The sequence below is a fragment of the Danio aesculapii genome, chromosome 8, assembly GCF_903798145.1.
Source record: "Danio aesculapii chromosome 8, fDanAes4.1, whole genome shotgun sequence".
Taxonomy (NCBI): Eukaryota; Metazoa; Chordata; class Actinopteri; order Cypriniformes; family Danionidae; genus Danio; species Danio aesculapii.
The window spans coordinates 426,218-441,217 of NC_079442.1; the positions used below are offsets into that span (position 1 = coordinate 426,218).

At 41.8% G+C, this 15,000-nt stretch overlaps 1 protein-coding gene across 2 annotated transcripts in view; it reads right to left on the reverse strand.

Moving 5' to 3' along the window:
• fgd (faciogenital dysplasia) overlaps window positions 1-15,000 on the reverse strand; it is a 35,480-nt gene that overhangs the window by 11,495 nt on the left and 8,985 nt on the right. The window contains exons 1-8 of one of the 2 annotated variants that reach the window (XM_056464546.1): window positions 12,379-12,430; window positions 10,344-10,478; window positions 9,690-9,801; window positions 6,335-6,869; window positions 3,027-3,122; window positions 2,108-2,244; window positions 1,634-1,790; window positions 1,421-1,559 (exon numbers count right to left, since the gene is read on the reverse strand). In XM_056464546.1, coding sequence (XP_056320521.1) covers window positions 1,421-1,559; window positions 1,634-1,790; window positions 2,108-2,244; window positions 3,027-3,122; window positions 6,335-6,850 — 1,045 coding nt within the window. In that variant the 5' untranslated portion in view covers window positions 6,851-6,869; window positions 9,690-9,801; window positions 10,344-10,478; window positions 12,379-12,430. Of the gene's footprint in view, window positions 1-1,420; window positions 1,560-1,633; window positions 1,791-2,107; window positions 2,245-3,026; window positions 3,123-6,334; window positions 6,870-9,689; window positions 9,802-10,343; window positions 10,479-12,378; window positions 12,431-15,000 lie in introns of those variants that run through there. The other variant, XM_056464545.1, reaches the window with a different exon arrangement.

The following is a 15,000-nucleotide window of genomic DNA, read 5'->3' on the forward strand; positions in this document are numbered from 1 at the left end:
GAAGCATCACGTGAAATGAAGCTTTAAATATCTGTCTGCAGCGGATGTGTGTGCAGAGGTGCTGTGTGTGTGTGTGTGTGTGTGTGTGTCAGATAAAAATAAAGACTCTGCTGCAGTGGCCAGAAAGAGCTCAGTCTGCTTTTGTACACACTGATGGTCAGGCTGTGACAGGGTGTGTGTGTGTGTGTGTGTGTGTGTGTGTGTGTGTGTGTGTGTGTGTGTGTGTGTGTGTGTGTGTGTTTGAGAGAGTCTGTCCCTGTGAGTGTTTGTGTGTACAATTTAGTATCTCGATGTGCGTGTGTGTTTATTTATGTGTATAAAAGTGTGCATCTGTGTGTTTCTGTATGAGACTGCATATATGTGTGTGTGTGTGTGTGTGTGTGTGGGAGAGTGAGACTGTGTGTGCGTGCGCTCGTGTATATGTGTATGTATATTTTTTTGTGTGTATAGTGTGTGTACACCTGTGTGTATGTGTGTGTGTGTATATATTTATGTGAATGTGTGCATGTTCAGTGTGTGTCACTGTAAGTCAATCTGTGTGTGTGTTTGTGTGTGTGTGTGTACATCAGTCTGTGAGTGTGTGTATATGTTTGTGTGTATATATCTGTGTGTGTGCATGCGTATGTGTGTGTGTGTGTTAATATGTGTGTATCGGTATTTGTGTGTGTGTGAATGTTTATGTGTGTGTGTTTGCACGTGTATGCATGTTTATATATATGTGTGTGTGTGTGTGTGTGTGTGTGTGTGTGTGCGTGCGTGCGTGCGTGCGTGTGTGTGTGTGTGTGTGTGTGCGTGAATATGTATGTGTGTATGAAAGTGTTTATGACTGTGTGTAAGTCAATCTGTCTGTCTGTGTGTGTGTGTGTGTGTGTGTCAGTCTGAGTGTGTGTATATGTTTGTGTGTATATATATATATATCTGTGTGTGTATGCATTTGTGTGTGTGTGTTCGTATCTGTATGTGGTTGTGCATGTTTAGAAATGTGTGTGTGTGTGTGTGTCTGTATGTGTGTGTGCATGTTTATATGTGTGTGTGTGTGTGTCTGTATGTGTGTGTGAATGTTTATATGTGTGTGTTTGTGTCTGTATGTGTGTGTGCATGTTTATATGTGTGTGTTTGTGTGTGTGTGTGTCTGTATGTGTGTGTGCATGTTTATATGTGTGTGTTTGTGTGTGTGTGTGTGTCTGTATGTGTGTGCGCATGTTTATATGTGTGTGTCACTGTATGTCAATCTCACAGTGTATATCAGTCTGTGAGTGTGTGTGTATATATCTGTGTGTGTGTGTGTGTGTGTGTGTGTGTGTGTATACATCTATATTCACCTATAATATAGATGCAGGGGACATTTTTTATATCTAGTGTGTGTATATGCATGTGTGTGTGTGTGTGTGTTTAGTGTGTTAAGTGTGTGTGTGCTGACTCTGAGCGTCTCGGTGGTCTGCTGCTCCCTCCGGCAGTTTCTTCAGGTAGTCCTTCAGCAGCAGCTCGTACCGCGGGATCCTCTGCACCGGCTCCAGCATGTGGTGCTGCAGCGTCAGGTTCCCACACACCTCCTGCTTCTGCACACACACACAATCAGCCGTGAGCTCTCTCTCTCTCACACACAGACAGACACACACGCACACACACAGACCTGTATGCTCTGCACGGTGCTCTTGAATGGTCCGGAGCGCTGCGTCCACAGGCTGACCAGCTCCATCGCCCGGTCGAAGTTCTTCACGTACTCGCCGTACATCTTCAGGAACGGAGCCAGCTTCTGCAGGACGTCCCCGATGCGCGGGTTACAGCTCCTGACACACACACACACACACACACACACACACACACACACACACAGTTATACACACAACAAACACATCACTCACAATTTTTTACTTCAATCTTTAAGTCTTGTTTTGTCTATGTGTGTGTGTGTGTGTGTGTGTGTGTGTGTGTGTGTGTGTGTGTGTGTGTGTGCATGTGTGTGTGTGTGTGTGTGTCACCCCTGCAATGCTAATGAGCATGTTTAGATTAGAATGTAGAGTTTGTTCTGTATGTTCGGCGTGTGTGTGTGTGTGTGTGTGTGTTTTGTGTGCGTGTGAGCATGTGTAGTGTGTGTGTGTCTCACCACTCCTGTGTGATGCGTGTGTGTAGCTCAGGAAGCAGGAACTGCTGGTGAAAGCGGTGGATGCAGGAGATGTTGGAGAAGATTCCAGTGATCACATCAGTGGGGATACCAGCCTCCGTCAGACGCGCACAGAACACCTGAACACACACACACACACACACACACACACACACACAGAAATTGAGGATTCTCACTCTGAATATCTGGTCATTATGCATGTTTTCTGGATGGAGAGCACGTGTGGGCGGGGCTTGATTGTGTTGGATGATTGTGGTTTGCTATTGGAGGATGTCGTGTGATTGACAGGTTGACTCCGCCCTCACTCACTGATATATCTGATGGAATCTGACTGATGTTTTCCGTCTGTATTACTGAGATGCTGTGTTGAAGACGGGTGGCTCAGTGGTTAGCACTGTGATCTCACAGCAAGAAGGTCTCTGGTTCGAGTCTCAGCTGGGTCAGTTGGTGTTTCTGTGTGGAGTTTGCATGTTCTCCCCGTGTTGGTGTGGGTTTCCTCCGGGTGCTCCGGTTTCCCCCACAGTCCAAACACATGCGCTATAGGGGAATTGATCAACTAAACTGGCCGTAGTGTTTGAGTGTGTGTGTGAATGAGTGTGTATGGGTGTTTCCCGGTGATGGCAAGGGCATCCGTTCAGTAAAATATATGCTGGAATAGTTGGCGGTTCATTCCGCTGTGGCGACCTCTGATAAATAAAGCGACTGAGCTGAAGGAAAATGAATGAATGAATTTGTTGAAGTTACACCATGAGATATGCTCAGTTGTGTGTGTTCTGCTGCTTCACACACACACACAAACGCGCGTCACAATCACAACCAGATCAAAACTCATTGACATGAACAGAGATGTAAACAGTGTGTGTGTGATAGAGAGAGAGTGTACGTGAGTGTGTGTGTTCACCTGGTCCAGCAGGTTCAGTCTCTTCACGTAGGCCTCTTCTGTCTGCAGCAGCTCTTTAGCGATGTTCAGCAGCTTCTGAGGGTCACACACCAAAGCCTGACAGAGAACACACACACACACACACACACACACACACACGCTTAATTGTTGTATTGATTGGATGTCAGATTGGCCTCAAATCTCACACTTTAGTCTGACACTGTCCAGCAATAAACATGACAGACAACAGCAGACGTGCATTAATAATCAAGATTATCTCTACACTACACTTCATACACAATTCAGTGAAGGGATGTGCTGATCTATATCTATCTATCTATCTATCTATCTATCTATCTATCTATCTATCTATCTATCTATCTATCTATCTATCTATCTATCTATCTATCTATCTATCTATCTATCTATCTATCTATCTATCTATCTATCTATCTATCTATCTATCTATCTATCTGTCTATCTATCTGTCTATCCATTCGTCTATCTATCTATCTATCCATCCATCCATCCATCCATCCATCCATCCATCCATCCATCCATCCATCATCTATCTGTCTGTCTGTCTGTCTGTCTGTCTGTCTGTCTGTCTGTCTGTCCGTCCGTCCGTCCGTCCGTCCGTCCATCCATCCATCCATCCATCCATCCATCCATCCATCCATCCATCTATCTATCTATCTATCTATCTGTCTATCCATTCATCTATCTATCTATCTATCTATCCATCCATCCATCCATCCATCCATCCATCCATCCATCCATCCATCCATCCATCCATCCATCCATCCATCCATCCATCCATCCATCTATCTATCTATCTATCTATCTATCTATCTATCTATCTATCTATCTATCTATCTATCTATCTATCTATCTATCTATCTATCTATCTATCTATCTATCTATCTATCTGTCTATCTATCTATCTATCTATCTATCTGTCTATCCATTCATCTATCTATCTATCTATCTATCCATCCATCCATCCATCCATCCATCCATCCATCCATCCATCCATCCATCCATCCATCCATCTATCTATCTATCTATCTATCTATCTATCTATCTATCTATCTATCTATCTATCTATCTGTCTATCTATCTATCTGTCTATCCGTCCATCTATCTATCAGAGTACTGATTGGGAGGTAACGTCTGAGTCTCATTCAGTAAAGGCTCAGCTACACAGATGTGTGTTCAGTCTTGATGTGAATGTGTCTAATGTTGGAGCACATCTGATTATTTCTGGAAGCTGACTCCAGCAGCAGGGGGCGCTGTTAGTAGCTGATTCCCCCTGCTCTGACTGAACTCCTGGAGTTTCTAGTTTATTTGATCCTAGTGATCTGAGTGATCTGTTTGTATGCGGTCAGCATATCTGTAATTTATTGAGCTCCTAGGCCATACACACACTCGCTCTCACTTTCTCACACACACACCTATCTGTATACAAACACAAAGTGTATGTGTGTGTGTGTGTGTGTGTCTGTTCTGGGCTCTTCCTACATCCTGTGACAGCAGGACTATTAAAAACACATCAACATGTCAGCTGCTCAGCAGACACACACCTTTCCTCTGCGCAGATGAGCACACACACCAGGAAACAGGACAGCAGAGCCGCCCGTCTGTGTGTGTGAGTGTGCTTGTGTGTCTGTGTGTGCATAAGTGTGTGTGAGATCAAATATTCCAGCACGTCTGACAGTTTAGAGTGTGTGTGCTGTTGTGCCAGGGTGTGTAAGGTGGTGCCGTATCAGTGTGTCTGTGTGTGTGTGTGTGTGTGTGTTAGGTGTGTACTCCTGCTGAGCCACACAGAGCTTTATTCCTGTCACACCTCTCTTTCAGCATGGAAACTCTCCTACTGCTGAGCTCTCTCTTTCTCTCTCTCACACACACACACACACACACACAACAGTCGCTCACACACATTCTCAGCGTGTGTGTTCTCATCATACAGTGTGTGAATAAAGTTAGCACACCACATTGCACTTATGGCTTCAATGGTTTCACACACAGACACACACACACAACAACCAGAAGTTTCCACAGTCTCTGGTCAATGAAACACACTCACACACTCTCACACACACACACACACACACACACACAATGCAACAATCTATTTGAAAATTGACTTCCTGTGGTGTTTGACACATCGCTGCTGCGTAACACATTCAGTAGAACAGCACTCTCCGAGTCGCCTTATTAGACAGCACTGTAGAGAAGTGCACTACACACAGCAGAGTACACAAACCCCTCCATCCTCACGCCAACTTCAGCTTTAACTACACAGCAACAACATACAACAGTCTGAAACAACCCATTCTTCACCAACACCAACTCACTCAGGGGGTCAGTTGTACATCAATGATCAGGGGGTTGTGTGTGTGTGTTTATGTGTGTGTGTTACTGAACAGTGGTTTGAAGATTGTGTGTGTGTGTGTGTGTGTGTGTACAGGGGTTAGCAATGAAACTGAAACACTGCAGAATGAAATGTACAGCTCGACTCTCCTGTGTCCAGCAGAACTGTTGGTCTGGAGCTCCACAGGGTCAGTATACATGACCGGCTGCTGGAGACAAACCTCTGCTCACTCCTGCCAATGCCAAGCGAATGTTTTAATGGCGCCAGTGGTGAAGATCTGGAGCTGTGGACCATGTGGAACATGTACTGTTCTCTGATGAGTCCACCTTCACTGTGTTTCCCACATCCGGGAGAGTTACGGTGTGGAGAAGCCCCGAAGAAGCGTCCCACCCAGACTGCTGATGCCCAGAGTGAAGCATGGGGGGGGGATCAGTGATGGATTGGGCTCAATATCATGGCATTCCCTAGGCCAAATACTCGGGCTAGATGGGTGCTGGGTCAATGCCAAGGACTACACAACCATTCTGGAGAAGCATATGACCCAATGGGTCAAACATTGTGTCCTGAAGGCAGTGGTGTGTATCAGTATGATAATGCAGCGATACACACGGCAGGACTGGAGACAGAGCGGTTTGATGAAGATGACAGTGAAGTTGAACATCTGCCATGGCCTGCACAGTACCCAGACCTAAACATTATTGAGCACTTTGGGGTGTTTTGGAGCGAGTCAGGAAAGGTTTTCCTCCAGCAGCATCAGTGGTGACCTGAACACTATTCTGGAGGAGAACAGCTCACAATCCCCCTGGCCGCTGCGCAGGACTCCTGTCTGTCATTCCCAGGGGCGGACTGGGCATACCGATCGCACATACCCCACCCCCACCCGAACCCCCACTCTTCTCTTACCAATCGCACTCATCTCCACCTTTATGTATATGTGTGCGAGTGTGTTAGTCACCTTGATCTCTGTGTTCTGGTCCTCCTCCTCTTCCTCCTGCTCTTCTTCTACCTCCAGATCGCTGTCCTCCTCGTGTGTGTATTCCCGTTTGTCCTCCTCATGTGTGTATTCCCGTTTGTCCTCCTCATGTGTGTATTCTTGCTTGTGCTCCTCATTGGGGAAACACTCTCCCTCTCCACCGCAGGACGGACTGTCAATCCCGCTGTCACGGTTGGGAATCTTCCCGCTGGTCTCTCCGCCAGCCTCCGGCGGGACGTCCGGCTGCATGCGTGTGTGTTCGCTGCTCTCATGTGTGTGTTCGCTGCTCTTATGTGTGTGTTCGCTGCTCTTATGTGTGTGTTCGCTGCTCTTATGTGTGTGTTCGCTGCTCTTATGTGTGTGTTCGCTGCTCTTATGTGTGTGTTCGCTGCTCTCCACGGCGTCTGACAGTCCTGAAATCTCTGCCGGTGTACAGGAGAGTCTGTCTGAGAGCGAGTCCTGAGTATCCGAATGAAGAATATCTGGAGAATCCATCATGAGCCACTGATGGAGAAACCTGAGGGAGAAAACCACAATCAGAGGAAGCACAAGAACTGCACAAAACACGCTTTTCTTACTCGTGTGTATTAACGCTCTCCTATTTTAGCTCAAAACACCCATCAGATTATTATAGCCTGCTGAACATATGAGTTTCGGTGTCTGAGGATAGTGCAGCTGTTTTTGTAGCCTGTGCCTTTAAATGCAAATGAGCTGGTTCTCCCCGCCCACTGTTCACATATGCATGTGTGTGTTTCTCCTGTGTTTACGTCAGATAAACAGCAGTCAGTGATAGAGACAGACATGGATGAAGCAGAGATCCAGTTTATGAGTCAAGAACACCACAGTACGGTTATTAGATGTGTTTGTGGTGGGGTGGGCGGGGAAAACCGCATTCCAGCGTCACGTTGTGATTGGCCTCAAAAATCACTGGGATTTAGATCCTATTTTAACATCAGAAAAATTGAAATAAGAGACTTATTGTGTTTCTATCACTCCAGTATGACTGTGGACACACTATACTACATAGTTTTGTCCGTGGGTGCGTTTACGATAACCATGGTTAGCTAACTAAAGGCGTAAGTTGCGTTGTTACACACATGGTTTGTTGATTTGGCGTTTCCCAAATCCATCATTCCAATGAACATTCGCAAACTGCGCCAATCTTGTATGCTCGCGACTACACCTCTGGAGCTGTAGTAAGAAACAGAGTTCCTGGCTGTGTTCTATTCCCAGTTATCCCCCCTATGCCCTATTCACAACATTTAAACTTGGAATTACTCAAATAAAGCATTAAAGTCGTCTCTCTTAGGTGTAATCTGCTTTCAAAGTATTTTCACAGTTCAGTTTTAGCGATCTTCATGTTTACCGCTCCCTTCGCAGTGCACTTTAAAAAGATTGATGTCATTTTGAACACAGCCATGGCTCATGACGAAAGCTATAGGTGTGGCCAGACAGAATCTGACGACATTTTTTGCTATTTCTGCGCAGAATATTGTGAAAAATCTGGAAATTTATGCGAAATGATTTTGGGAGTACCATAACTAAAACTTAATATATTAAATACATTTTTTTTTATTGTTTACAATGCAGATTAGATCCATTTATTTGGTAAACAAAGCAAGTCTCTCATATAACATATCTACAATATATCTACAAAAAAAACAGCGATTGCAAACTGTATTGTAAATAAATCAAATGAACGCTTTCATATTAGTCAGTAATGTTGCTGAAATTAATTTAAAAACTGAATAAATATAAGTTTACACACAAATAAATAAATAGACTCAACCATGGGCTGAAAATCTGCAGAAATTTCTGCGCGCACAGATTCCGTGTGGGTCTAGCTATGGGAACTTATGGAATTTATGTTACGTCTCCAAAGCTTGTGGAAACAGAACACACAGCATACGTTATTGCTGTTATTTTATAGTGGGCTATTTATTAAGTATCTGTACTGTAAATGACATGAGCCTGCTGGTTAGAACATTTCTGCAGTGGTTTGCATGTGTCAAACTGTAAAAGTAGACTTTTCAAAATAATAAATAAAAAACAATATCCTACTCATCATCATCATCATCGTCATCATCATCATCATCATCGTCATCATTAATATTATTATTAAAGTAGGATTTTTTTTCACTTCCTAATAAATAATAAATATTAAACTTAATTTGTTAATAAATCCCCTCATTATTTATTTATTTATATGATTTATATATGAGATTAGAGTATGTGTTAGCTTTTGTAAGTGATTTTATGTTTTAGAATATGTAATGTTCTCGATAATATTTGTAAATATGTGCCATACATACATTTGAATTAATATGGAAAGCCAGTGCATGCTTTTACCAAAGCTAATATTGGATTTTATTTTAAATGCGTGTGCGTGTAAAACACAAATAATTTGCATAAATTAATGATGGAGTTCTTCTCTAAAGAAGTAGCTCCTCCACTACGTTTAGAGCATCAATATGGACGTTTTACGTTATAACTAACGTGGTTCAAACGTTGGATCTGCGATAGAGAAACTACATGTTTTGGGAAACACTCATCACTACATCGCTCGTTTGCCAAACGATGCATCGTACTATAATAGTTCAGCTGTGAGTTACGTTGTTGTTGTTTGGGAAACGCACCCCAGAACAGCTCACAAAAGTTGATTTTGCATCCTAGGAGCCCTTTAATATGAGCAGGTTTGACTTCAGCCTGTTGTAAACTCAGTGTATGTACAGCATCTGTAAGAACCAGAGCAAAAGCTGACCGTCTTCAACAACCCAGAGACTGACAATCTACAAACTCTTCAGCACAGGCCTATCTAAAGGGTTAATACTGAACTGATCAACACTTATACATTGTCTTCTTCTCAACAGGGAAAACCAGCAACACTCAAGAATGCATGATGATCTGCTGTCATGCCTTTGCAATCAATAAATGTGATTATAATGGAAGTCAATGGGGCAAAATCAGCACCAACATCACCAAAGGGGAGTCAGTCTGAGCAGAACACAAGGGTTAAACACAATTAATCTTTGTTAGAGGTTGCAAACTTTGCGATTTATTGTGCCTAAATAGTTGAAAATCAGTTTAAAACACACCTAAACACAAACATTTCACACTATTATAACCTATAAGATTAGCTCATGTGTTATTAATATATTAACATGACACTCAGATCCTGCGATGTGACTTTTGCAGACTCACACACTGCGATATCCACGCTGAATCCACTATATTGTGACCACTATATACACATATATCAATATCGGACATACTCCAAACACCACTCTATGGTGGTATAGTGTGTATAGTGTGTATGTGTGTGTGTTTCTGCACTCACCGGGAGCAGTGGAGGCTGTGGACGAGCCCAGCAGATGGGTCTCCAGCTCGGGCAGGCGTACGGGGAACAGGAACACCAGCTCCACACAGCAGGTGCACGGGCTTAGGAGGCACTGACACACACACACACAACACACAGCATCAGCATCAGCCCTCCATACTCAACAGCCCAATCCTGAAGAAAACACACACACAGCAGAAGAAGAAGAAAGATGGAGAGACACTGCAGCTTCCTGAATGAGAACAGGAAGTGGAGATGAGCGTGCGGAAAGTGCTGTGGTTACACAGCAACACACACACACACACATATATATAGAGAGAGAGAGAATAGAGTGTAAAAGATGGACATGCATGAGCGCACAAACAGTGTGAAATGAGTGTGAGGAGCTGATGGGAGGACATGCATGAAGAAATGAAGGAAAAGTACAGAGATAATACTGCAACGGATTAAAAGCGGCGCTGAATTCAGGAAGCAGATAGTGTGCGCACTTCCTTCCTCTGTCTGTTTTGCAGAATAGCCACCATAATAATGCACACACACACACACACACACACACACACACCAGTGTTCTGAAACTAATAGCAGAGCTGTTGGGGTGATAAAATAAGATCAGTGTTTGCTTTTAGATCTGCTGTTGAAATGAGTTAATATTACCGTCGGGTTTCTGTGCTTTGGGGCGTGGCCTCTCTTGGGTGTGGGCGGGGCATGTCCTGAGAGGGGGCGGAACCTTCTTTATCTTCTGAGGTTGTTCTAGTGATCCACGGTACTGCAGAGATGCTGGAGACAAATCTGGAGGAACAGAAAACACACACTGTGAAAAACGCTGTCATGCATTAAGAAATGTGTTGGTTCAACTCATATTATATAAGTAGCTTAAAGACGCCTCTCATATAGAGAATGAAGCCTCCTGCATTGCTCAGGTGTGAGTTTCTCACAGACTTCAACAGAGTGTCTAAATCTTGATGCTTCTGTGGGTCTTGTCTATCAGATCTGAGCTTTATTCTGTATTCTCTATTGGATTCAGATCAGGTGATTGGGTGGGCCATTCTACAGCTTGATTTTCTTTCTCTGAAAGCATCTGAGAGTCTCCTTGGTCTTGTGAAAAACGCTGTCATGCTGTCCCAACTCAATTCGCTTTTACAAACGTAAGTAAACTGAACATGAAACAATTAAGTTGTCCAACAAAAACATTAAGAATTGTGTTGGTTCAGCTCATATTATATAAGTAGTTTACAGACGCCTATCATATGGAGAATGAAGCCTCCTGCACTGCTCAGGTGTGAGTTTCTTGCTTCTGTGGGTCTCGTCTATCAGATCTGAGCTTTATTCTGTATTCTCTATTGGATTCAGATCAGGTGATTGGCTGGGCCATTCTACAGCTTGATTTCTTTCTCTGAAAGCATCTGAGAGTCTCCTTGGTTTTGGATTATTGTCTTGCTGAAATGGTTTGATCTTCATCCTCCTGCTAAACCTAAAACAATACACAGCTGACACTAAGGGTGGGGTGTGTATCACGGTTTTAGGGTCACAGTTTCGATATGTGCTATGTTTAGAAAAAGCAGACGAATTCAACAAACAATTACCCTAAATTCTTGGTTGACAAACCCCTGACAATTCAGCAGGCTTCCTTATAAAAACATGAACACTTTTAAAAACATTTTCGATTCTGAAGAGCTGTTCAGTAGGTGAACATAATTATTGGATGATGCTATTTCATTCATTTTCTTTTCGGATTAGTCACAGTGGAATGAACCGCCAACTATTCCAGCATATGTTTTAAGCAGCGGATGCCCTATAAATATCATAAATATAATTTTAATCAATATGAAATCACTTTTTTAAAGTAGTATTCTTCTCTTAATTATTAATATAATTTGAAGCACATTTAGATAACGTTAATAATTTGTAGTGTGGTTAGTGTGGTTAGTTTGTCGACACATGCACTCCGGTGACCCGAGTTCGATTCCGCCTCATGATCCTATGCCGATCCTTATTTATACCCTTATTTATACCCCAAAAAAATAATTATAAACAAATAATATAATTATAACAACCCTGCTGACAGTATACTCTTTCAAAGAATAGTTTTTTATTTAAAAGACATAGACACAATATCTAACTAGCACGTTCCTTCGTTAAATATATTTGCATCTCATTATGTTAGAGAGACTGGAGCTTCATCAGGACCACCGAGACAGCGGATATCCACTTAAAGCCACAGTACACACACTTAATTAAATCACTCATCATTTCCTCACAGTCACGAGGGTGTAAACCTGTCTGAGTTTCTTTCTTCTGTTCGAACACAAAGGGAGATATTCTGAAGAATGTTGAAAAGAAGCAGCCATTGAGATCACAGTAAAAATACTATAGAGGTGGATGTGTTTTAATTCCAGCATTCTTCAGAATATCTCCTTTTGTGTTCGACAGAAGAAACTCAGACAAGTTTGATCAGAGTAAATGATGACAGATTGGGCTTTATTTATTTTAGGATGTACTGTGTCTTTAACAAACTGCCATCAAAACTACCAGTTCTCAATGCACACTCAAACATCCGTCCTCAGATCTCTTTTAAAGACCCGTATGACATTATAAAGACACTTTCAGAGTCTGTTTTAGAATGAGAAGAGTTATTCTGAGCTAAAGTAAATAAAGCGTCTAGTGCTGTAAGTTAGAGGAAGACACTTACTTTGCTTGTAGTCTTGTTCATATGCCTCAGTGTGTGTGAGAGAGACAGAGAGTTCAGTCTCCTCCCTGTTAACTCATGAATAGATAAAGCACACACACACACCTGTGCAGGTGACACACTGATCTCACTCTGACTGCACGTGCTGTTGTTAACAGTGTTTTACCTGCCCAACCCACTTTGCATGCTAGTCATTGTGTGTGTGCGCACCCGTGTGTGTGTGTGTGTGTGTGTGTGTGTGCGTGTGTGTGTTTAGATTGAGCTCATTGGAGTCAGAATTGACCTTATGCATTAAGACATTTAATTTCGATAATCCAGTCTGGGTGTGAAATGTCATGCCATTATAAACTCACCACATTTAAAGGGACAGTGCACCCTAAAACCCAAATTCTGTCATCATCATCCTCCAAACCAGTGGGAGTTTCTTTCTTCTGTTGAACACTAATGAACATATACTGAAGAATGCTGGAATAAAAACAGCCGTTTTTCAGTATGTCTTGTGTATGTGCTTACATTTACACATATATTTATCTGGTTTTACAGTTGAAAAACTAAATCAATGCGTAGGTCTATCATTTAATCACTATATTTCAATTACAAGCATTAAACTATGGATGCTGTTAAAGGAAAAAAGTTCAAGTAAATCCTGTGTTGAACCGATACTATAGTAAAACACTTGAAGAAATCTGCTGTGGTGATTCTACAGTCGCTATGGTAACAACGACTATAGTAATTGATCTGTTGTGGTGATTGTACAGTTGCTATGGTAACACAACATCTATAGAAATTAATCTGTTGCGAAGGTTGTACAGTTACTATGGTAACAAATCAACTGTACTAATTGAGCTGTTGTGGAGATTCTACAGATGCTATGGTAACACAACAACTACACTAATCAAACTGTTGTGTTGTTTCTAGGGTTACTATGGTAATAACTATACTTATTTATCTTTTGTGGAGATTCTACAGTTGCTATGGTAACACAATAGCTATACTAATTGATCTATTGTGAAGGTTGTAAAGCTGCTATGATACTATTCTACTCAATTTGTTGTGGTGATTCTATAGTTGCTATGGTAACACAACAACTACACTAATCTAACTGTTGTGGTGATTCTACAGTTGCTATGGTAACACAACAACTATAGTAATTGATCTGCTGTATTGGTTCTACAGTTGCTATGGTAACACAACAACTACACTAATCTAACTTTTGTGGTGATTCTACAGTTGCTATGGTAACAATAACTATACTAATTGATCTTTTGTGGTGATTCTACAGTTGCTATGGTAATACAACAAACTAAACTAATTGATCTGCTGTGGTGATTCTACAGTTGTTATGGTAACACAACAACTACACTAATCTAACTGTTGTGGTGATTCTACGGTTGCTATGGTAACACAATAACTATACTAATTGATCTATTGTGAAGGTTGTATAGCTGCTATGGTAACACAACAACTACACTAATCTAACTTTTGTGGTGATTCTACAGTTGCTATGGTAACAATAACTATACTAATTGATCTTTTGTGGTGATTCTACAGTTGCTATGGTAACACAACAACTATTCTAATCGATTTGTTGTGGTGATTCTACAGTTGCTTTGGTAACACAACAACTATACTCATCAAACTGTTGTGGTGGTTCTACAGTCGCTATGGTAACACCAAATATACTAACTGATCTGTTGTGGAGATTCTACAGTTGCTATGGTAACTATTGATTGGTTGCTATGTGTGTGTGTGTGTTTACTACAGTAAAAACAAAATACTACAGGGTTTATTACAGTGTTTATCAGTTTACTATAGTTAATATTCCTGTATGCTGGAGAATTCATTAACACAGAGGCGTAATTACTATGTTTTGTACATTATAAATGACTAAATGATTATAGTAAGCTTCAAAAACACTAGTAATGACTATAAATGACAGCTATTATGCTATCTCAGAAGGCTTTGTCAGCAGAGAATTAGATCTCATCCACCTCCCTCAAACTCATGCTCAGGGTTTAATGAAGCGTCACTCATTAACACATGTTATTCTAAATATCGGTCCAAACAGAAATGAAAGGTGTGGTTCCAGTTGTTCCAGCTCTTTAATTTCAGCTGACATCATCATCATCAGTCCGTCTGATTGCTCAGCCATCTGTCATACAGAGACAATCACACTAATCCTGAAGCTCCCGTTGTATTATTCTTGATCATCCCTGCATGCACAAAATGATTGTGATGATTTATTATGCTCTTAAAGAGACAGTACACCCAAAAATGAACATTATGTCATCATTTACTCATCCTTTATTTCTTGCAGACCTGTCTGAGTTTCTCTCTCCTGCTGAACACAAATGGGAGATATTCTGAAGAATGCTGGAATAAACGCAGCTATTGACCTCTGTAGTATTTATTTCATCTCCAGATTACCTTTTAAGGGTGCACTGTGCCTTTAAGTGAGAAATCAAAAGCACTGATTGACATACACTATGTTTCTGTCTGGTTCATCACTGATGTGAATAATGCTTCTTCAATAGAGCCGTCAGAGCTGCTCAAGCAGAAATCAAGACTTCCTCCCAGGAGAACAACTGACACTCACTAACAAGCATCCTGACATTCATCTGTGTG